General features: G+C 36.8%; 1 protein-coding gene across 3 annotated transcripts in view; it reads left to right on the top strand.

Annotated features, from left to right (window-relative positions):
• The window catches only part of LOC143217942 (uncharacterized), a 44,908-nt gene extending 21,817 nt beyond the window's left edge, over positions 1–23,091 (top strand). For 2 of the 3 annotated variants that reach the window (XM_076442701.1, XM_076442703.1), the window contains one exon: positions 17,984–23,091. In XM_076442701.1, the coding sequence (XP_076298816.1) occupies positions 17,984–18,235 (252 nt within the window). In that variant the 3' untranslated portion in view covers positions 18,236–23,091. Of the gene's footprint in view, positions 17,866–17,983 lie in introns of all 3 variants that reach the window. The other variant, XR_013010942.1, reaches the window with a different exon arrangement.
• Positions 23,092–23,099: the final 8 nt, after the last annotated feature.

Below are 23,099 nucleotides of genomic sequence, written 5' to 3' on the forward strand. Positions count from 1 at the left end.
GTCCAAACAATTCCCAAGATAAAAATTCTCAAACCCAGACAACCATCGGAAAATTGAAACGCCAGTAACTATTAAACAAATTGACATCCATCAAACTGACGACATAAACCCTCCCTAATTTGGCGTGCATAACACCATACCATCGATCATTTCGATCCCACTACCTCGTGTTCTGCAGAAACAGTTCGTCCAAGCCACGTGGACGTCGATCATTCATATTCCCATCGGTTCCAGTAGAAATTAATATTTAGATCTCGGTAAATAATCGTGTGATTTGTATGTAAGCAACGTGACAGACAAAGTGTCAATTCTTCGGCGCTCGGGAGATAATTATTCAGGATCCGGAGACATCGCTATGGGTCTGGGTTAGTATAATACATACGTCGGAGGGCGAAACTCGATGCTGCCGATAGGGAGATAGAGATAGGCGGAACAGGCACGAGCTTTGAGAGTTGGCACACCGACCAGGCTAGACCCCATAGTGACGTAACGTTATTTACTTTCGAGCCTCCCGTTGGCAACAGGTCGATTTCCCATGGCGGAATGCTAAAATGACTGAAAAAGCGAGAAAAAGAACGTAGAATGCCGATCTTTGATTCTTAAAATACACCTGACTCACCATCGATGCTCCTCCGACACCATAGATCACAACTGTGACGATTCCCGATATAATTAGTATTGATAAAATTCTTCGTTTCGTTGTGAATCACCAATATTAGTCATGCTCGTCACATTGCGGTAAATAAATAATTCCAGTTTCTTCAAATAAAATCGAATTGAATTTGTTAGGAAAATGTAAATATGTTTGAATTTATTAGGAAATGTACGAAAGAAAAAATTCGTCGTGCATTAGATTATCATATATTTTCAACAACTTGAAAAACAATCATTATGATTTTGAGCTTATTTTTAGAATAATTTAATTGAACAGGAACTGAGGATTTATCCCAATGAAAATGTTGTGCGAGGTATTTTAAGAGTCCGAAAGGGAAAGGATTGGAATGAGTGGTGCATCGTGGGTCTGGCTGGATACGAGCAGACGTCCGGTTGTCTATAAAACGTTTTCCCACAGTCTCCAAAAGCGATTATAGTCGTCTGCCCAGATTCCAAACGCCCTCGGTCTTGCACGACCTAGACAACATGCGGCGACTAACTCCTTCGAGGATAAAATCTTCTTTGAACGGCCTTGACTCCTCCGACCGAGTACACCTATGCACTCTGGATGCACCGTTGCAACGGTGGTGTCCTTGGCGAACTATACTTTGCAGTTTTTAAATTAATTCTGCACTCTTCTACATTGCAGTCTGCGTCGTCCTACGTTCTAGTTGGGTCTTGTTTGCTTTAAATAATTATGTCGAGCTCAATTTTCATTTTTTGGGAGTACCAAAATTTGGGGATGTAGTTAGACGACGAAGGAAACTGCACATGGAAGTTGCATACAAATTAGTTTCCCGGTTTTGTGATGGAAAAATGGCAAAATTACCACGGTGTAATAACTCCCTAATGTCGCTCCCCAATTTCGGTATTTTAAGGTGAAATAGAGCCTAACTTTTTTATTCAAGCAATGAATTTTAACGGATAAGATATTTTCGCTTTTGTCCGATGATCTTTTGCCAAAAAGAATAAATAAGAAAATATTTTACGGATTAAAGTTCATCGCTTGAATAAAGAAATTCGTTTTCATTTCACCTTAAAATACCGAAATTACTTTCTTGCCAACCCAATATATTTTTGCTGGGTCTTGCTTGTGTAAAAGAACTATATCGAGCTTAATTTTCATTTTTTGGGAGTATGTACATTTTCATTAAAAAATTCAGACATGTAGTCGGAATATTAACAAAAAGTTACATGAAAGTCCCGTAACGAAAGACTTAGCAGTTTAACGGTAAGAAAATATCAAAGGCCCTAGTTTAATATTAAATATTGGTGTCCAGTAGCTTCCATATAATATTCAGAGCGTGGCCCAATGAGAAAAATTAACCGTAATGTCTTACAGGCGTCGAACACGGTCGCAGAACGTGAATGAACTGCTATATGTATACCGGGTCGTCTATTAAAGCGGTTAAGTTATTCGCTCCACGAATCGAGACCCCATAAAAGTGTTACGGCGCATTTTACTGCTGAACAATTATAAGGCGACGGGGCCGCCGCGCCGTTAGGAGATAATAGTAGTGTACGAGTTCATGTTTATGGTGTATGGGCATTGTCTACTTCTTGTGCGAGGAGAACTCTGATGACTACTAATGAGACACCAAACGTAAAATGGAACCTCTTGCAACAAAAAAGTGCGCCAACGTTTCAATAAGAAAATCAACTTCTCAGTACATTGAAAATTTCTACATTCCGTGCAGAAAAAAACTAATAAAAACGTGGTAATAAACCGTAAAAAGACTATTAACATTGTGTAAAAATTATGGGAATCGGAGAGGTTCGAAGCTGACCTGTTCGAGAAAAATTTTGAAAATGTTTCGTTTGGTTAAATGAAATTTTGGAGATGTTGAATGTGCTAAAGCACTGACATAGATGGAATGATTGTACGTGGGCAGTTTCAGTGTGAATAAATAACAAGAGCGTGGGAGAGGGCAGCAACGAGATGAGAAACAGTGACTCTTCGTGATTTTCTCGATCAACGAACGGCCTTGCGGAGTACAGCGAAGCTCAAGGCCGGAACTCGGCTTGACGTGCGTTAGAAATTCCTGGACGAGCATGCAGTCGATGAACAAGCATTTTTTCTTAGACGGTGCAGCTCGAATTTAAGGATTTTTTTAAACATTTGTTAGGAATTTTGAGTAAACGTAATTTTAAAAAAAAACTTAACAACGAACGAGATCCTCTAGATTCATATAAAAAAGGAATCAACCAGATCCGACAAATAGTTTTCAAGATAAAAATTGTCAAAGTGAACCCTGTCGTTACAAAGATAAATAAATATTCTAAAATTCGACGGTTTATATTTGATAAACGAATCGAAGTATAACAATTTGATGACATAAACACCCCATAATTTTACGTGTACTACACCGTAGAATGTTGCATTCCGACCCCTCCAGTTCAAGTATTACAGAAACTTGTTATGCAAGTCACGTGGAACGGTACTTGCAAATAGAACCTCGACCACCACTCGTAATTTCATTAAGGGAATCAGTACAGCGTTTGATAGTCATAATTGATAGTTAGCCGAGCGTGATGGCGATACTTGTAGCTATTCCGTGTACATACACTGGCAACGGCGCTAGCGCCAGATAAAACCGGCTGGGAAGCTTAATCGCTCGATAACATTTACCTGACCGGTTTGTTTCTTCATTCATCTCTCTATCAATGGAGCGTCTAGCCCTTGCACTAGGTTAGTGTGTCAGGAATCCCTATAATCCATCGAGCGAATTGAACAGCCGACAGAACTGCCCTACCAATCAAAATTGCTACGAACCAATCAGCATAATCAACATGTATACGTACCCAAAATTACACAAAAACTCAAAATTTCTGAAAAACGGATAACCATAGCAAAACGTCAATTTGGGGTCTTGTTACCCCAAGTATCTGCTACATAATCCCCTTAAAATTAGTCCAAAAGAATTAACTTAACAATCTATAATAACAATTTAAAAAAACTATAAATAGCAGACCAGACATTTCTTACTATTCATTATGTTACAACTTTTATACTAATCGCCCAATCGACTTGAAACTTGGCACGCACACTAACAATAACCTATCCTACACACCCCTACGCGCTGGCTACGCTCACCCTTCTCCATCCATTTTATCCATTTTTTTTTGGATCATTGTTCATCAAGGCCCTCTCTTCGCTTAAGCCTTGAGCCTTAAGGGATGAATGTTTCGAGATCACGCGAACGGGGCGCGATTAAGGGTACCAAGGGCAATGGACCGGATCCTCCAGCTTCGTTGTAGGTAGCGAAAGCGGGGGTGGGCCGATCTGCTAACAGGTACCGGGCCAGAGTTCACGGCTAACGACGATGCGATAATGAGGCAGAGATAAGGTGTTCTGGGTGTTCCTCTCAGGTTCAGAAGGTCGTACCTGCTTTGAGGACCTGGGATTACCCTTGGGGAGAGGGTGAGGGTGCACTTTGCAAGCCGGGGGACAAAGCAACACAGGTACGAACCGCCAACTGTGCGAAATTGTCGCTTGCACCCCAGTGTTGGTGGAGACATTGCCAAAAAATACCAGAATAATTTAACAGACCCTTCAAGATAGACATCAATCAGAGCCAATTTTTTCGAAATATTGCTCGTGATTCTAAATTTTATGGGACGCTCTAGGTTTTTGCCGCTAAAAGTTCCTAAAAGCAGGTACATATTTAGTCATTCCTTCAAGATATTGGTCGATTTCGTCTGTCTGACTGTGTGGTTCAGAATTAATCAAATCGCTACAAATCAAGAAAAAGTTCGAGAAATTGCAGACTTTATTTTTTAATTTAAAGGCGATATGGTTAATATTGTGGTAGCAGCTGTATATCACTGTAACCGTTGTCCTAGGATCTTCACAGATTTTTTAATTGAAAACTCCGGCTGGAAAAAATAAAAAATGAAAAAGCTGTAGGTAAACGCGAACGAATTCTTTAAAAATGTGGATTATTGATAGAATTCGAGAGCAACGATGTTCATATTTTCACAACAGCTACGTTCTGCCGCAACTGTTGTGTCCTCGGATTTTTCCAGATCTTTCGTCGGCCAAATCCAGTTACGGGAAATCAAAAACTGCACTTGTAATGAAAAAGCAACGCTTTCAAGCAATGCTTTCAAAAATTGAATTTTGTTAACTTTGACCTGTAATATAAAATGTATAAAAATTCAAACAAATACTCGGATGCTTGAAAAACAGTTCTATACTAACACAATCAGAATTATATTAATAAAATCCGGCGAAACGGTCGCTTTCAATATTGTCTAAATAAAGACGAGGGGAAAGTGTCTCTCGTGAACATTAAGTAATAATCTTTAGATTCGTCGGTCTGAGAACGACATGGTGGATGGTCCTGATCTGTTAACGTGATTTAAGGAAACCTGCCGAGGTTTCTTTGTCCGAAGGCCGGGATTTCCAGGCTCATTTAGATAAAGCGTATTGGCAGAGCGAGCAATAAGGGACGGCGGTCGTTGTAAATTGTTGGCGCGCGGCCCTTTCAGTTGTCAGGGTTCCTGTGAGTGCTGTCGGGGATCTGTGGATTAGCAATTTCCAGCCGTAAACCATTGCTTACGTTCGATGCGGATTTACTGATCGTTTCGTTTCGAAAAGGTGTCTTCTACCAATGGTCTCCCGTATACCTGTTTCGATACGGAGAATTTCAAGACTGAGGTACATTTACCTCTGCAGGCTTCGCAGACACTAATCTGTAAATTTTCTGCGCCGTAATTTGATCTTAATTCGTAACTTTCGTTTTTTATATCGATAAATTAAAGCTTTGTAGATTCGTGACAAAAGTGGACGGAAGATCCACTTTTAGATTCACTTTGAAGAGTCAGATATCTAGTTTTAGCAAAAGTATTCAATCTACTATAACAATGTAGCAGGGCTTATTTTAAAATGTGAAATCTCTACTTTGTAACACCCCCAAAAATTTAAAAACCGCCAAGAAGCTGCAATAGTTTCGTCTCTTGATAATTCCTCAATCTACTGGAGGTTTGTAAAAAAATGGTATAACAATCTTCTTTGGTTTGTTTTAGGGGGTGAAACTTATCCGTTAAGCACCCTAAGCAGAGAAAGATGGACCCATGTTAAAGTCGTCAAAGGCGAGTGTTGCTAATTTCTATCAAGAAATAAAATACCGAAAGGATTCTTAACGAATATACGTGACCATTAGACCCACGAACAGTGTACACAACGTTCGCGAACGTTTCTGGGAAGAAACTATTACACCTCGACCATACAACACTGCGAGTTTCCGCTCGTGTATTTGTGTTTAGATTCGTGCGTGCCTAATTGCAGATACAACCGTGAAAGTGTTTGAAAGACACCGACAGCTCGAGCAGACAGGCATGGCAGCGCAAACACACTGTAGCCAATCTGGAAATGTGTGTCTGCTAAATTCCTCCGGGGACATGTGAAAATATTACTTCTTTCAATAATCTACTCCTTCCAAAATTCACTTTCTCCAAATTCAAACCTAAATATCGTCTTTTGTGCAACAAATTGCAACGTGATCCTAGGCTCTTTGCAAGGGGCGAATCATCATTCTTGCATTACATGTGAGCAGTTTTCCTGTGAAAATTATGCTACCCCATAAAACGATCCAGAAAAATAAAGTCTGCACAATTTAATACAATTTGTCAAATTCATGCTATGATATTTAATTTAATGATGCTTTCGGCGCTACCGTTTCGATTTTCGATCACTTAGTAAATCTAGCAATTTTCTTGTAGACGCAAATTTTTCCTTTGAAAAAGGTTCAAAACTGAACCGAAACGTTAGGAAAGAAAAGTTTTTTGCAAAATCATCGAAAGCATCTCATTAAATTAAATATTTAACATTTACGATCGATAATCGGGACTATTTTATCAAGCTATAATAACTTTCTTTAAAGAAATCCTACGTCCATCCAACTTAGCTCATTTCCAAGGGCGAAGCCTCTACTTTCAACACCGCTAATTATTTTTTCCTCCCAGAATTTTCTTGCTCTGCAAAACGCTTTACAATTTAAAGAATTTTTGCATCTTCACTTTTGCAACTTCGAACATCTCTGCGAAGTGAAAAAATTTTTCTCGAAGTCGAAGCCACCGTGGACTGCAAGCGGGAAGTCTCGCCATTCCAAGGAGCCCTCAAAAGTCTCTTCACGATTTTCCCATGGCACATTCTGCCACTTTTGGTCGTACCCGCTCCGCATACTGCGACCACCATTGCACCAGATGTCTCAGACGTTTCGGACGCAATTCCGACAAAGTGGAACGCGGCGAAATTGCCATGGGGAGTTGCATTTTCACCGGAGGGGTTCGTTGACCATAGCAAAACATTCCGTTAGGCGGTCGCGTACCGCCAAAAAGGCCCCCGAGAGTTCGGTTGTCGTTAACGAGAAAGCGGGGCCCGGCTCGCCTAACAGCCGTCGAAAACAGAAACATAGCGATCGAGGGAGAGGGGCTATAGGTGTAGTGACGCGCGTCGGAGAAAGATGGCCGAAAGAGAGAGGCTGAAACAGGTCCTGTTGCCGGGCCCTGTTGCTACGCGGCCGACGGTGCATCGTGCTGAATTCGCAACGAGTCTTTTCGGCGATTGCGATTGTGTCGTGAATAATGTATGTATAATAGACGCGTGGCCATGGCTGCCGATCGTTTTGACACCATCGGACACCTTTCTATCCGGCGACCTCGCGCTTTCCGCAGGACGAACGGCCTCGAACTGGTCCACGTCATCCACGGAGAGTCCTGGGTGTCCTGAACCTTGCTCACGCGATCGCCTAACTGCGCAGTTTCTGGTCCACTGCTCTCGGTTAGGTCGTTTGCCAGCCCTTTGCGCACTTCAGTCCCTGATCTTTAGGAAATACTCTTGTTTTCGTGGAAGAATCCTGACTTAGTCCTATTTTTAATATTTCACGTATATTTTTGTAGCTTATTACTAATTTATTGTTAAATTTTTATGTCAATCTTATATTTTCATAATAGCAACCATTTTTATGTACTGAGTTTTGTTATTTTAACATTCTGTACACATTTACTCGGAAATTGAAAGACCCATTGACGTAATATTTAATTAATTATCGAGATTGTACTACAAAAATGTAGTTAAAATTTGATTGAAATGAAAGCATCTTCGTCAAAATTTTTGTATTGTACAATGTTTCATTAAATATCCTGTACATATGTATATTGAACTAATTGTTTAACTAGAATTAGTATTCTGTACAGATTCATGTTGCTGGACCAGCTTTTGCGACGAAGCCAGACGCTCGTGCGTCATGAATGAACGAAAACCACATGGCACGTGGTTTTCCCGCGCAGTTGCGCGCGCGCGTCATCCCGAAAACCACCTCGAAGGTCATAGAGACCTCTTTTTAATGGATGCCAGAGAGATGTCTCATTGGTAGTCTGCCTTCTCGATGCAGCAGAAACAACAAAACTATCACAGTATGACGATAGTCCAATTTGAATCTTCAGCTCCAATTTTAATCATTTTCATAATTCAACAAAAATTCTCTGCGTCCAATCAAAATCCAATATCAACTTCACGATTTAAGCAAAACTAGATTACCAATTAGCTTGAACAATTTCTAGACACAATCCCAAACAAATCTCAATCACTTCTAGAACAATTTCAATTTATAATTTCGCAACAGTTCAACTCCGACAATTCCCATCGATTCTCTCGGCACCTCGAGCAAATGTCTCGCTCGTACGCGAACGTTTGCCGAATTTCTCCGAGCAATTTCGCCGGGGAAAAAAAGGTGAAACAGGAAGCGGCCATTAAGATTTGTATCCGAGCTCGGAGGCAATTACTTTTGTCTGCCAAAGTTCTTCTTCGTTACGGTCCAGAGAGCCGCAGTGCAAAACGAGCAAGCAACCTCCCCTAGAACCCGAAAAAAGATCAGCAGAACCGGCAGAGGCGGAAACGGTCGCTTCTCTCGCGCTCTCACATCCACGTGGTGCTGTTGTTATTGTTGTTGTTGCCGTCCTCGTCTCGAACGCGTTCTCTTATCTCCTCCCCCCCCCCTCCTCTCTTCCTCTACCTTTCCCGTCTCCGCTATTGCCCCCACCTTCGAGCTGGCGTCACGAAAGGCGCGTCAGACCGGGCGCGAGGGTGGGGACACCCGATTAACGGACTCTAATTGCATAGCAACAGCGAGCCCAAGATAATGATACATCTGACGCTCGTTGCCGGCAGGCAGCTGGCCCACTTCGAAGAGGGACGAGCCTGGACCCGTGCACGTACACGAGCCGTCCGCGTGTCTGCCGCGACGTCCGCGCAGGCCCGTCGCGCAGGCCCGCGTTCCTCGAAACTCGCGTTTTGGCGCGGACCGAATTCAACCGCGCACAATGGGCGGAAATCCCCAAAACGTGATCAAAATAGGAAGAAGTACTCCAGTTTAGTTCAAAATTGATACCCATAGGTTTTTCGGGTCGCCGATTATAAATCTGAGGTCTAAATTACAAAAAACAAAAAGGGCGGATTCAATATGGCGGATCCGTAACCCAAAAAATTATTGGACTCTCTTGAAAATTAGTATTCCCATATTTTTCGTGCCGTTGAATGTGAATCTGATACCGAAATTACAAAAAACAAAAAATGGCGGATGCGTAATCCAAGACTTTATTGGACTCTCTCGAATATAATTCCTCTGTTTCTTGGTGTCGTTGAATACGAATCTGATGTCAAAATTAAAAAACAAACTGGAGGCCGGGTCAGATGACTTCAGATAGCGAAAAATGTAAGATTTGATCAATTTTCCTTTGCCGTTTTATTGCACCTTTATTGGAAGCTGTGCCGCAGGCATTGGTTAAATTGGTATTAATTTAATCTTCACACGGGCGGATGAAAAATGATAAATGTCGGCTAGAAGATAGAGACGTGTCTCTGTACATATATGTATATATCTTTTTTCTTAAAGTGGTGAAGCTTTTATTTTTGGAGGAAGAATCCTTTTAAGATTGCTTTGTGTTGCTGAGTGGTTGCACAGGGGTTCTACCTGAACGTACAAACGCGTCGACGGGTAGACCCGTGCCTGTGGTGTGCACTTCGGGATCTTTTGGTGTCCCGTAACCCGAAACTTCCCTCATGGTTGAACACGGCTCCAATCGGACCGAAAAAATCGGTCTTTTGACCGACGGGAATCGTACCGAACCAGAAAAATGGACAGCTTCTTTCTAGTCTAACTCAATCTGGACCAGTCTTCGACATCCACTATACAGAAGGTTATAGTTCCTACAGCCTCGATTAATTGTAAACAGTTTAGGCTAGACTAGAAAATTGATTAAATAAAGGCAAATAAGTAGAACCAATTTATTTAATAGAATAAATTCTCCCAGTTCGATAATATAATTTGACAATAGTTCTATGATTTAGTAATTTTTACTGACTTACAATCTGACAATATGATAATTGAATCGTTTACTAATTTGGTAGTTTGATGATTTGTTAATTTGGTTACTTGCGGATTTAATAATTTCATAATTTATGTGGCACAACCCCTGATAATTTAATAATCTAGTAATTTTTCAATGTGATCATTTGCTCACTTGGTATCTTGTGAATTTAATAATCTAGTAAAATGGAGAATGCTGTACACTTATCAGTACAATTAGCGGCCGCAACGTCTAATTGTCGCGAGAGATAAAACGTAATTGTGCGTGCGTGTGAAAAGTGAACGACCCAGACGACACGACATCGAGTTAGCCAGTCGATCTCTCGAGTTTTTGCTTTCGTCGCTTTAGGCGCGTCGATGTTTAATTCATAAGCACTGATAAACAAAATTTCGATTAATTCCCCTTTTCATTAGAGCGAATGGATATTTTAATTTTGTGATACTGAGTAGGATTGAGAAGGATTAATAGCTCGCAAGATAGTCGATTGGAGAACGATCGTCGCTGACAGTGAGTGTCCTTCGAGCGACCTTGACGTACTCGGTATCTGGGTGAATCGATTAACTAATTACAACAGATGAAAAGCAGAGCAAAGGACAAGGTCAAGGTGGACGCATTGTGCGCCTATTGCAGATCATTTTCATCGGTAATGGAGCGTAACGAGATCTGGTTTCTGTTTGTCAAATGCCGACAAATCACATACTGGGTGTGCGAAAATTTACTCGTAGTACTAATGCAATTTTCACTGAGCGACAAGGATCCCCCGAAAGAATGATCATAACTTTGACAATTATTATTTGTCGCTGAAAAAATTACTAACAAATTGCAAGCCTCTGCAAACTTGAAATTGACCTCCAGGAAAATAGCCATAATTTCGGAAATTCTGAACATTCTTTGACGAAAAGATGATAACAATTGCTTGATAACATAGTCTCTCATATCCAATAAAAATTATTGTCAAATATTTACAGAATCCTTCAGTAGAAAGTTAGAAAGATCACAAAACTATAAAGGTCAGCTAACCCAAACCCGAGAAGGAGCTCCAGGAAACTATTCATAACATTGACAATGTTTAATATTTTTTAATGAAAAAATTAGTAGAATTGCTTGAAAACATGCTCTTTCTATAGCAAAAGGTTTCATCAACGTAGGTTTACAAACTTGTTAAAAAAAAATTCTCACATATCACGATTGTACGCTTGAGAGTATCGTACCGAAAAGTAAACAACAAAAATAGTGCAAAGTATCAGGTTTGAAGGATTTTTAGGTCCGCCTAATGCTCGGTGTTAGCATGACCGGAGGCTTCGAAAAATTCGGACGATTTGTTCCCCCGTTTTCACCTATCGCATCGAATTAAGGTGTACCGGTAATACAATATCTCCATTAAACGCACTAGGATCGTATCGAGTTTCGGGCTTTGATTCTGTCAAATTAGATCTCGGTTCGATTAATCCTTGCGTCCTGTACGCCGCGGCTTTTCCCGTTCACGGTTGTGTCAAAAATTTCTGCTTTCCCCTAGCCTCCTTTCCCTCGAAATTTTGACAAATAGTCTACGCTCCGATGGGTCACGATTTTTATCTCGATCTCATGTTTCGTACTGGTGTCCCAGGAAATCATCGTTATCACTCTAATTACGTTTCTCGGAACCATGACCCTCCGTCAGAATTATTGGTAAAATTTCCGGATTTTTACTAAATTTATTCTGTGAATATAACACCATTTTTTCGGGGGATATTGGTTTACTAATAAACGTTTGGAACATCAGAAGTGTTTTTAGAATTTATTAACATAATTTATAATATTTGTTTTTGATCTTTTATTGTTCTCAGCATTCCATTCAAATTTAAAATAATTTTTCTCTACTTTCTGGATGACACATTTTGAGAATTGAGATGTTCAAACATGATAATTAATATAGAGGATCTTCTTTTCGCAAAGTGAAATTTTGAAATAATTCCCAATTTGTCAATTTATTGAATGTTGCTTGGCCAGACCGCTCTCCGCGCGGGACAATTAGCATAACAATTGGACGCGTTTATAGTAATACCCTTTGGTCCATTTTTCACGCGCCTTCTTCTATTAACACTACCATCCTTCTGATTTTATCTTGACGTCTCTATTAATAAACGGTCTTATAAAACTCGGGGAGCGTTTATTTTGAATCGGAAGAATTCATAAAATATACAGAGAAAAAACTGTCTTGCATAAATTTACAATTAATACAATCACAACAATGTACAAGATTTTATACAATAATAAATCAGATTAATTATTTATTCACAAGTCTGTGAAACATCAACGTTGATTCAAATTTATTGAATATACAATGTATATTTCAAATATAGAATTGTAAAGTTATATTTCAAATGTAAATAGAAATGACCGATTTTTGTTTAAGCTTTTGAAGTAAATATAAAGTAGAAATAAAAAATCTTGTACATATAATTTGTAGTTTAAATATGCAGTTTCTATATTTTAAATGTAAATAAAAATTGCGACTATGTGAAAGAAGCATAAAATAGAAACATCCTCTTATATTTTAAAAATAAATCAAAATTGCTGCTTCTCGACATTCCAAATCCCCAACCATAAATTATCGAAATTTCAACATTTCAACACGTGTTCCCACGCTTTTCTTGGACCATAAAAAAGCCCAAGAAACCCATGGCAAGAGAGGTTGAAAATTTAGTAGCATTTCCAAAGGCAACGGTCGCCGTTTTCAAATACGAGCCGCCCATAGCAACCGAGCTACGAGATCGTTGAAAATTACGGTCCGGGACCCTTTTCTCACAATGTAGCAGCTGGGCTAGGGCAACATTGCGTCTCAAACATACATCGAAATACGAACACATATAGAAAAACGTCTGTGTCGCAACCGGGGGCCCTCAATATTATCTTGCGTCTACCGTAACGGACTTCCCGCGTCGAAGAAGACGCTTCTCTTTGGCTATTATCGTGAAGAGAACCATTATCTGAAGTTCGATATTCTTAATTAGATTCCTGTCATCGTAGATCACGTTTGCAGTTCGTAAAAACCTCGGATCCAATAAATATCTGTCCTAATAATTTTCTTTCCTTCAGTGCATACTACGTTCTCCTTATCATTTTCTAAATTATTTTGCTTGTTAATTTTCTTGACCACTTTTGCTGTTAAGTCCTGGTCATCCTTCCTATTATTTTTTTTTATTAATCTTACTACTATCTTTCTTGTTATTTTCCTGACCAATTTTGCTGTTAAGTCCTGGTTATTCTTGCTATTATTATTTTGGTTAATCTTCTTCTTAAATTTTAAACAACCTCACTACTATTTTTCTTGTTATTATCACATCATTCCTGTTATTTTTCTATTCTTCTTGTTTGATTTCCCTTTTTACTGTACTTAAAATGTTGCATTAACTATTGGACAAAATATTAGCAAAAACATTCTGTTTCAAACAATGTGTTTTTGTAGTCTGACAAAGAACAGTGTTTTTACCAAGACGTGTCCCGAGGGTTATTCAAATAATTGGTTTAGGCAGCAGGCATAACGAACCACAATGTGGCAATAGGAAGTTCAGAAACATTCGTTTGGTCCAAGCATACCAAAGAAAATAAACGGTCGTTTTAATGATTGAGTGAGGGCTCGGTTTCAGGCTACAGTGTGCGACAGTGTAGGTAAACGCACGTTGACCGGAAAGGGACCGATACAAAGTTACAGAGGAGCCGCCCCGCACTTCGTAGAACCAAGATAAAGGTTCTGGACCGCATCCAACGGTTCACAAAGTTGATCCAAGAAAGAGAAGTGCCATTGTGCCAGCCTGTAATCGGTCTTTCTTGATTTTTTCGTTGGAACGTGGTTTACAGATGTTCCTAAGCGATAGTGAATGGTTTCGTATCCCTACTCGGTGATAGGGCAGCACAAAGTAGATACAATGGTATGTACTGTGCAACAAAGTAGATACTGTATCGATATTTGGACGAGTTGATCTATCTCTTCAAATATTCTGAAACTGTTCAACGAAATCGCAGAGAAGTTGCTATATGCAACAAAGTAGATTCTAAAAAATTGTGAAATAGGAGAAAGTTGTTCAACAAAATCCAGAAATAAAGTGTCTTACAAAATTGTGTTAAAAATTTACAATTGGAACGTTTATCAAAACAAGATTTTTCTGTTATTTTTAATTGTCTTGTAAAATGTAACATGGAAATACTACAAAATTTTTTGAGGACGTGAAGAATGAAATTAAAAATGATTGAAGACATTTTAGAATTTTGCGATTAAATTATTATTGTAATAATATTGCAGTTAGAAAACTTGTGTCTCGGGTTTCCAATATTTCTCGACTTCCGACTATGATGATTCAATATGGAAGTGTGATATGATGGCCGGAAGTAGCTGAGATTGTTCCCAACTGGAGAGTTTATAATACAGCACGATCTGGTCGACAATATTAAAACTTCATTAGAACGTAGAAGTAAAATAATAAATGTTTTCCTTAATTCTTTAATTTATCTTATATAAAATTTTACATAAAGAAAGTCGTCTATTAATTGTTATTTAGTTTTGTGGATTAGTTTCTTATTTTGTTTAAGATTGCATAAAGTTTGGAATTGATATAGTTGGTAATTAAATTTATTATACGGTGTCTTTAGGGAACGAAACGAAGGAGCAACGAGATAAGATCATGATCACTCGTGTCCATATGTCTGTTGCGCGGGCCACGAGGCCCACCTTTCCCGCCAGAAATCATGGCGCCAACGTTTCGACGTTTTCTTACGGAATTCACTCGGTTGCTAGGCACGAGGAGTCCTCGTCGAGGACCTCAGTGACACTGCCGTAAATTATTCTTGGCCGAAAGCGTGCTCACTCTTTTGCTTGACCGTCAAACAGGATTGCAATTAAATAAAATAGCCATGTTTTTAACCGTTACGTTGCCAATATTACTATTTTAATAAAGAAATGACAAATTGACCAAAACTATCACTTTTTGGGTTAGTAAAGTAAATTAACCCTTTGCACTCTCGAAGATATTTGAAGTCGAAAATTAAACATTTCTTCCAACCAAGAATATTTCCATAATAATATTTCCATTCTCTATGATTTTTTAAATGTGATGGATATGAAATTGGCGGATACCCCATACAATATCTAGATGTTTAGTAATTATTAATATTTAATAACGTAAACAATATTTCGAATAATGGTACAATAACTTTTAGTGGCGCCTCAGAGTCGCCATTCGAGTGCTAAGGGTTAAATAACAATTTTCGAAATATTATAAATATTAATAAACATAAATAAATATTTACAAAAATAGAAAATTTGAAATGTTATCTATATTATTTAGCATTATTTATATTATTGCTAACAGCTTGAAGCCCAAAATTTGATTGAGGAAAGGTCCAAATTCTTTTCTTAGCAATTTTATGATGTACATTTAATTTTGTAATGTGTTATTATGTACTTCCTGTATAAATGAACGCTTGTGGGAATTATTCGAACACACCTCTCTCCTGCAGGCAGGAGTATATTTTCACTTTGCACATTTCTGATCGACGAAATTTTCTCACGCACTCCCTGACGTACTAATTACCAATGCACGACAGATGCTCCGAGTAACATGCCGCGACAACGTAGCCCTTTGTTCGTGACGCTATGTTTCCATTTGCGAATATCTCCAATAACTCGCCACTGTAGCTTGCAATCGGTTATTCACCTATACATATACAATCCTCGTGTATGTACCTTTAGAAACGCTTAAACATAAAAAAAACATCTGATTCATTTAATCAAATTCAATAATAATTTCTTTCTTCGATGTTCTCTACTCTGGATTAATTACAATTACAACAAATGAAAATAGTTTTTAAATATTTCAATTGTTAATTTTATTTATTTTATTTGTAACTTGAAATTTTTATGCATCATTTTCTTCGTATCGAATTTTTGTCTTTGTGTAATATTGAATTTTCCATGACGTCATCAATTGATTTTCCTTTCCTTAGATGTTTTATAAATTTTCTCGATAATTTTCCCTGGTTTTTCAACTTTGTATAATTTTTTACCACCCTTATATTAGCTTGCCGAGTTGTCGTTGTTGTATTCATCAAATCTTGAAATCGAATTTTAAACCACTTCCCGATAAGCTAGACACTTGAAACTTTAAACATAGCTCAGAACTGGATGACAATGCAATATTAAGAAACAAATTAATAAAAAAAACTGTGCGTCTACGAGAAAACAAACAGGATCGAAACTTCGATTTGTAGCCGCCCTGGGTACAAATCTACGGGATAATAAATTGTCAAATCATGACACAATATTTTCCCTTTTATAAAAAATCTTGGTTGAAGTGGTAATTAAAATCGCTTACAAGATATGTAAATACTAGAGAGTAGAAAATAAAAAATATATAAAAGAAACTTTTTAAAAACCACGCTTCTATTAAAATGCACTAAAAAAGAGAAAATAATTTTGTTAGACATTAGCGACTACAAATAAAAGCGTGGAGCGCCCACGAAGATTACGTCAATATAGTTTAGCGCTCCACGCTTTTATTTATAGTCGCTACTGTCTAAAAAAATTATTTTCTCCTTTTTAGTGCATTTTAATAGAAGCGTGGTTTTTAAAAAGTTTTTTTTCATATATTTTTGAAATCGTTTTCTCCGGTTATTAACTTCTTCTCATTATTATGTATAATTTTGCTTTGTTCTTGTATAATTTTATCCCGATTTTAGAATTCATTGATCATTTTTCCCCAAAAAACTTGAATATTTTTGTTATAAAAGAGAAAGTTAAAGTAAATTTTGATTGAAACAGTTTGTAATGAACTGTAGAAAAGGCTGTATTGTTTTCTGGCAATATTTGCATAAGTGTCAGTTTGTACAATAATTAGCGTGGATGATAATGATAGGAATTAATTTTTTCGCCTCAGATTACGCGTTTTGAAATATGTATGCAAGCATGCAGGTGAATCCCCCTGTAATCCCCATGTTGGTGTCCGACTCGACGCTCCTTTCACCTCGTGTTATACTGCAATAAGTCACTCTGACGTGAACAGGTGCAACCTGACGTCACTAATACGATTAATTATTGCCCGCACAAAAGGGCTTGAAAAGTGTGATTGTATCGGTTCGGTCACTAATTCCTTTTTCTTCCCATTAGTTGCACTCTAAGTGCAACCAGTTGCATTATCTTCGAGCCGACAAGTTCATGTCGATGATAAGCGTCTTACGGTCGAGAAACCTCTAATGGGTTTTCGTACGTTACCCGTAACCACCAATTATGTATCTTTGTTTTGTACAAGCAATAGCTATATTTGCACAAATGTGGGCAATAATTTACAATTACAATTAGTAATTTATACGAATTGTTTTTTCTTTTTATTGTTCAATTTGTAATTACTCAATTATTTTTGAAAATATTTTCACGACTTTTTGAAGTACATTTTGAAAGATGTGATTGTTATTGACATAGTATGAAATCTGTTCAAATTCTAAAATTGGATCTACGATACCGACAACTTACCTGTCGGTAACGAATGCATCTACTCTAACGATTTTATTTACGATAACTTACCACATGAGCGAAATACACTGTTTACCGACCGAGAATATTGTCCATTTACCAACAAACAATTTAAATAATAATATATTTTATTTAATACCAAATTATGTTTAATATAAAATAAATAAAATAAATAGAAGTTTAATGCTATATTCAAATCTATATTTGAAACAAACTTGTAACGTTGTTCGTAAATTATCAAACTCAAATATTACATTAAGTTTGCTTATAATTCAAATTTGAAGCTATAAAATGTTTTATCCGGATATGGAAAATATAGACAGTTCTTTGTCAGTGTAAATATAAATTTAAATTGATTTTTAATTATTTTGAATATAAACAAAGAAATATTTTCTTAAATTTTGCGAATATTTCTGTTAATTACCTGATATTAATTACGTGTTTTGTTTTTAGGCTAGTCGCACGCTGGCACCCTGGGAGCACCTGCTGCCCTGTCCGAAGTGTTCGTTCCCTTGTCACGTGAATGACGAGAAGAACGTGGGAACGTGTTCGAGGCAAGGCTGCCTGATGGAATTTTGCACCTCGTGTTCATCAAGGCCGCACACTGGCCCCTGCAAAACACCCTTGCTAGCCACGCCAACCAAGAGGAGCAAACGCTTGGTGGTCGGCTCGAGGCAGAGCAAACGGAATCTCCGGAGATTATGAACGTTTACTCTCCCAAAAACCTCGATTCTTAGACACGTTGTATTATAAACGCGTTTCTTTTTAAGATTATCTTTCTCATGGTCGAACGTTCACCAAACCTTTATCTCCAGTAGTTTTGGACTAAAATGGATGATAATTTATTACTCCACCACTAAGAGATCATAAATTTTGAGTTTGTTGAGAGCTTTCAAGCAGAGAATATTTAATTGCTAGTAAAAGGATAAAAAAAATGATGAATTTCAGACCTATCACTCTCGCTATAGCTCTCTTCTGATTTTTACGGCAAAAGTGCTCAATCAATGTTGCTTGATCACTAATACCAACATCAATTCTCTAAGGAAACCTTCAACTTGAAATATATAATCCTTAATAAAATGATTGAACAATATAACTGGAGTGTGGAGCTTAATCTGAGCTGACAACAGTTATTTTATCATTAACAACTTGCTCAATACATCAAAGATACATATTCACTATAATATCTATGTGAAGTCAGGCTCGATGTCATAAATTAAAATTCATTCAGTCCCAAAATACTGATGCCAAACTATGAAAAAGAGAGAAGCATCTAGATTAGGTGAAAATGCGATGCTACCTTGTGCGACCACCTAGTTACACTTTACAATTTATCTTCGAATACTTAAAGCATTATTAATTAACTACCAATTTAGCTTCTGGTTTATGGAACGTTTTAAGAATGTTCTCTCAATCTTCGCTTCGTAAATTCGCGTAGGCGCAAATTGAACGACCATTTTAACAGCTCTAAAAGTTTTAGAGGACAAAAGGGTCTGCGATTATCGATTAACAGCGCGAATGAGACGCGAAGGGGAAAAGAGAGAAAGAGCACGGGGGCCCCGTAAAAGCGGACTCGTAAAACCTTAAGGGGTACGACCGCTTTTTACTGGCCTGGAACTGGCGTGCATTGCCAACTAATGAAGCCGGTATAGCAAGAGAAACTCTGTTATAATGATTCACGGATTTGCCAGCCAATACTCATGTGCCAAAATTATTCAAACTGGAATATTAATTACAAAATTCATTATTCAATAAAACAAAATAGCTACTACACATGCATATCCAAATTCTGTAGGCTTAAATTTCGATATCAAAATCGTTTTTATGAAATAACTACTTCAGCTCAAAATAGATCTGTTCATAAAGCACAGAGAGACTCTTTCTTCGGGATTTTTAATTTGGTGTTCTATAGTTTTGGTGGTTGTTTGATTTAGCACCTTTCATTTACGGCCTATTCATGAGGCTCTGGTCGCAGAATCATGCTAATAGAGGAGTAACGAGGATAAATAAATGGCACTGCTATTTCTGCAACATGAGAATTACTATACAACCAAGGAAACACGTATCTTGCGTTTCACAACTTTTTAAATGATCAACCATTTGTGTCCGTTGAATGTTAACAAAAAATGTATTCATTAATTATACTGTTCAAATAGTTACTGAAACAAATAGACTGCAATCGTTTCCATGTATTTAGGGGAATTACAGTCAAAACTTGATTAGTCCAAAGTGACCTCAACTTTGTTTGCATTTAAAAAATCATAAATACATAAACACATTGCTAATAATTATTTATTAATTTACCTCCGAGTCTTTTCACTACTCTGAACACTATAACTAAATTACAAGATACAATTTTACCTCTTTGACAAATCTCCATGTTTTAAAAGTGCAGTTTGATTTTTAACAATTAATTAGAATTAGAGGACGTCGGTCAACGAATATATAAAATTGTAGTAGTGTGATGGTGATGCTCTCTCTTTTTAAGGACACTATTTTGCGTGCGTGGGTGTGTTCCACAGTTGCAGCGAGAAGTGTAAAGAGTGAACGAAAACCGTGAGAAAGAAATGTAAAAACTAAATAAGATTGTAGCGCGTGCGAAAAAGGATCGGTTGAACCGGTTGTACGTATTGCTCCTAGTCTCACGAAGCACGAGATCAAAAAGAGAATTGCCATGACTCGTAATGGGGTCGCTCAAAAAGTATTAATCGAAGTATGCGTAGGTTAATAGTTTTTAAGAATACAATAAGCAATGCACAGTGCCAGAAACTAGAGAATAAACAGAACGGTCTCCGGAAACTATTGGAGCACTTTAACGACAATAATTTTTCATCTAATCGCACAAATTTCTAAATTTATATTATTGCTTCTGACTGGCAGAAAGTATTGAGACCCCAAAGTATTGCTTTCCATATTAACTACATGAGTGTGCGGTATGCTAAAAAATGAAGGAACATTTGTTTCTGAATTATATTTTAAAAATTTCTCTCCTGAAAATTATTTGTTGTTACTCGAGAGTGCTCCAATTTTTAAGATTCTGTACTGGTACAAGAAAAAGCAACACTTTTGTGCCATTATGTAATGTACGCCATAAGAATTGCCATAAGGTATTTCGAGTTAGCGTTTAGGCAAAGGGAAAGGGATGATCCCCTTCGCCATATTTTATTTTTTACAATGTTTTTAGTATGTAGTACGTCGTTTGAAAGTGTTGGCAACGTGCCAGTTTTCGTTTAGGGTTGTTTCGTATTGTTTGAATATCGTTTTTGTACTAATGTATGCTGGATCGCAAAAGACTGCATGTATTTACCACTGGTTATTTACCAGTGCATAGTAATATATTTTTGTCTGTAGGGGATTTCGTGGTCAATACTCGCCTTTGAATTTTTATCGATTCAAACCTTATTTAATATCGAAATACAATGTTTATATTATCTGGAATTTTAATTAACTTATACAACTCTCGAACAATTTTACAAGATGTACACACATTTTGGAAAATCGTAAACCCCCCGAAAAAGAACGAAAAATTTTCTAGTATACAATATGGTTAATGTTGAAATGTACAATCAAATTTAAAATAGTAATATAAAATTAATTTAAAAGGTTTAGAATATTGGCCACAAAATCGCTATTTTGTAAAGAGGCAAAGAAGTTTATTAATACGTCTCTCTAAGCGAAAATCCAAATGTTTTTTTACGAAATGCCGCGCCCCACATTTTATCTCCGCACTTTTGGTCAGTACCTTAATTTTACATACCAAGATGCTCTCTATTTACTGCATTGTCGTTTATAATTTATGTCATCAATGTGCCTTGGGTTGTCACAAAATTATTTGGTCCCAAAACCATTACAAAAAATATGATTTTTTTAGTTTGATGAATAATTGTAATAAATATTAATTATAATTTGTGTGGCAGAATTTTGACTCGCACAATCGTTGACATAAATTTTGAAAGACCAGCATAATTTTTACCAATGGAACAGCAAGCCTATTTTATTATCATTAGACTGTAGATTTTTATGCAATTATATTTGTTTAAGCAATACAAAGGAAACGGTAAATTCGAAATAATTGAATTTGCATTACAATCGAAGGAATTTTGTATTGGACCGGAACTTGCAAATTTTTAATAAAAATCTGCAGTCTAATTAGCGTAGCCAGCATGACAATTCTTTCGCGAATTAATTACTTAACTCTCAGTAGTATAGTGACAAAAATCGTCTCAGAACAGCGTGGGTGCAAACGAGCATCCGTAGCATTTCTGTGATATGGGACAATATCATTCCAGTGTGTTAGTGTATTAGTTAATATTCATTAAGCGGTATCACTATGCTCAAAGATTTACAAGGTTCTTTAGTACATATGGCTGAAAATTCAATTTCGAAAAAATTTATTTTCTAAGTAAGAGATTCAGTGCCTTGATATAAAAAAAAGGTGCCAAAATCTATCTTAAAGAAAGCTACATCGTTTTCAAGTGCTAAAGGTTCTCTGTGTAAAAAGTATAATATTAACGAAAGCAATACCAGTCTTTTAAAAAGTACATGTTTTTATTAGTAAAAACATTTTTGGTGCCTTTTGTAATTAAATTAGCGTTATAGATTAAATAATTCGCCCGTCGTGTATCATTTATATGGAGCATACTGTACCTAATAGGAAATACAATAGAGTTTTACGGTTATTAACTTTTTCGAGGATACATAGAAATAGAAAAATCAAAAGTGAACATAATAACTGGAAAAACGAAATCCAAAGCTTAAATGATAAAAAACAAGACATACATCATTAAATTTTCATCATTTTAGTTGTCCTTAAATAATATTTGAAATAATTTTTTTCTTTATCAACATACACACGTGTGTAAAAATGGCGCAAACCGTGCCAGAGTTAAAAATTGTAAAATACATTTGTTTATTATTTCTTAAAAGACATTAGATATTATATTGTTAAAAGACAGGCGAAAAAGAAAATAAATTATATAAATTGATGATATCAACGGTAGCATGCCTATATAATAAAATTTAATATTTAGCAAACAAGTTTTAGTGAGCATTTTAGAGCGATTCCACATAAAAACGAAATTTTTCAAGAAGCTGAGAATTGAGAATTTCAACACAGGAAAGAGAAAAGCAATTAACATACGACATTTTTACTATGAAACTTCGGTTACTGACATTCAACATTTTTAATGAACATTTTAAAACCATTCCACACGAAATTTTTTAATTGAGAATCTATTTAAAAAAAAAAAGAAAATGCATTCGCCCGTTGATTTTAATACTCAGGAGATATTGTAAGAGTTTTAAAGTTAGTGATACACCAAATAGAAAGAACATTACTATCGTAGTAAATTAAGTTTGTATTTTTCTAGTAAATATACTATCTCACTAGCTAGTAAGTGTTCTTCTAATTTTCATAATTGTATTATTATAGTTCTCTATTAATAAACCAAGCGATTTAAATTAGTTTTCTACGCGTTAAATTATATTGATAAAATTTTGTAAGCCCTCCCAGGGCAGGTTCCTGTATTTTGTCAATTAAAACATATTTGATTAACTATTTACTACTGCC

The sequence above is a fragment of the Lasioglossum baleicum genome, chromosome 18, assembly GCF_051020765.1.
Source record: "Lasioglossum baleicum chromosome 18, iyLasBale1, whole genome shotgun sequence".
Taxonomy (NCBI): Eukaryota; Metazoa; Arthropoda; class Insecta; order Hymenoptera; family Halictidae; genus Lasioglossum; species Lasioglossum baleicum.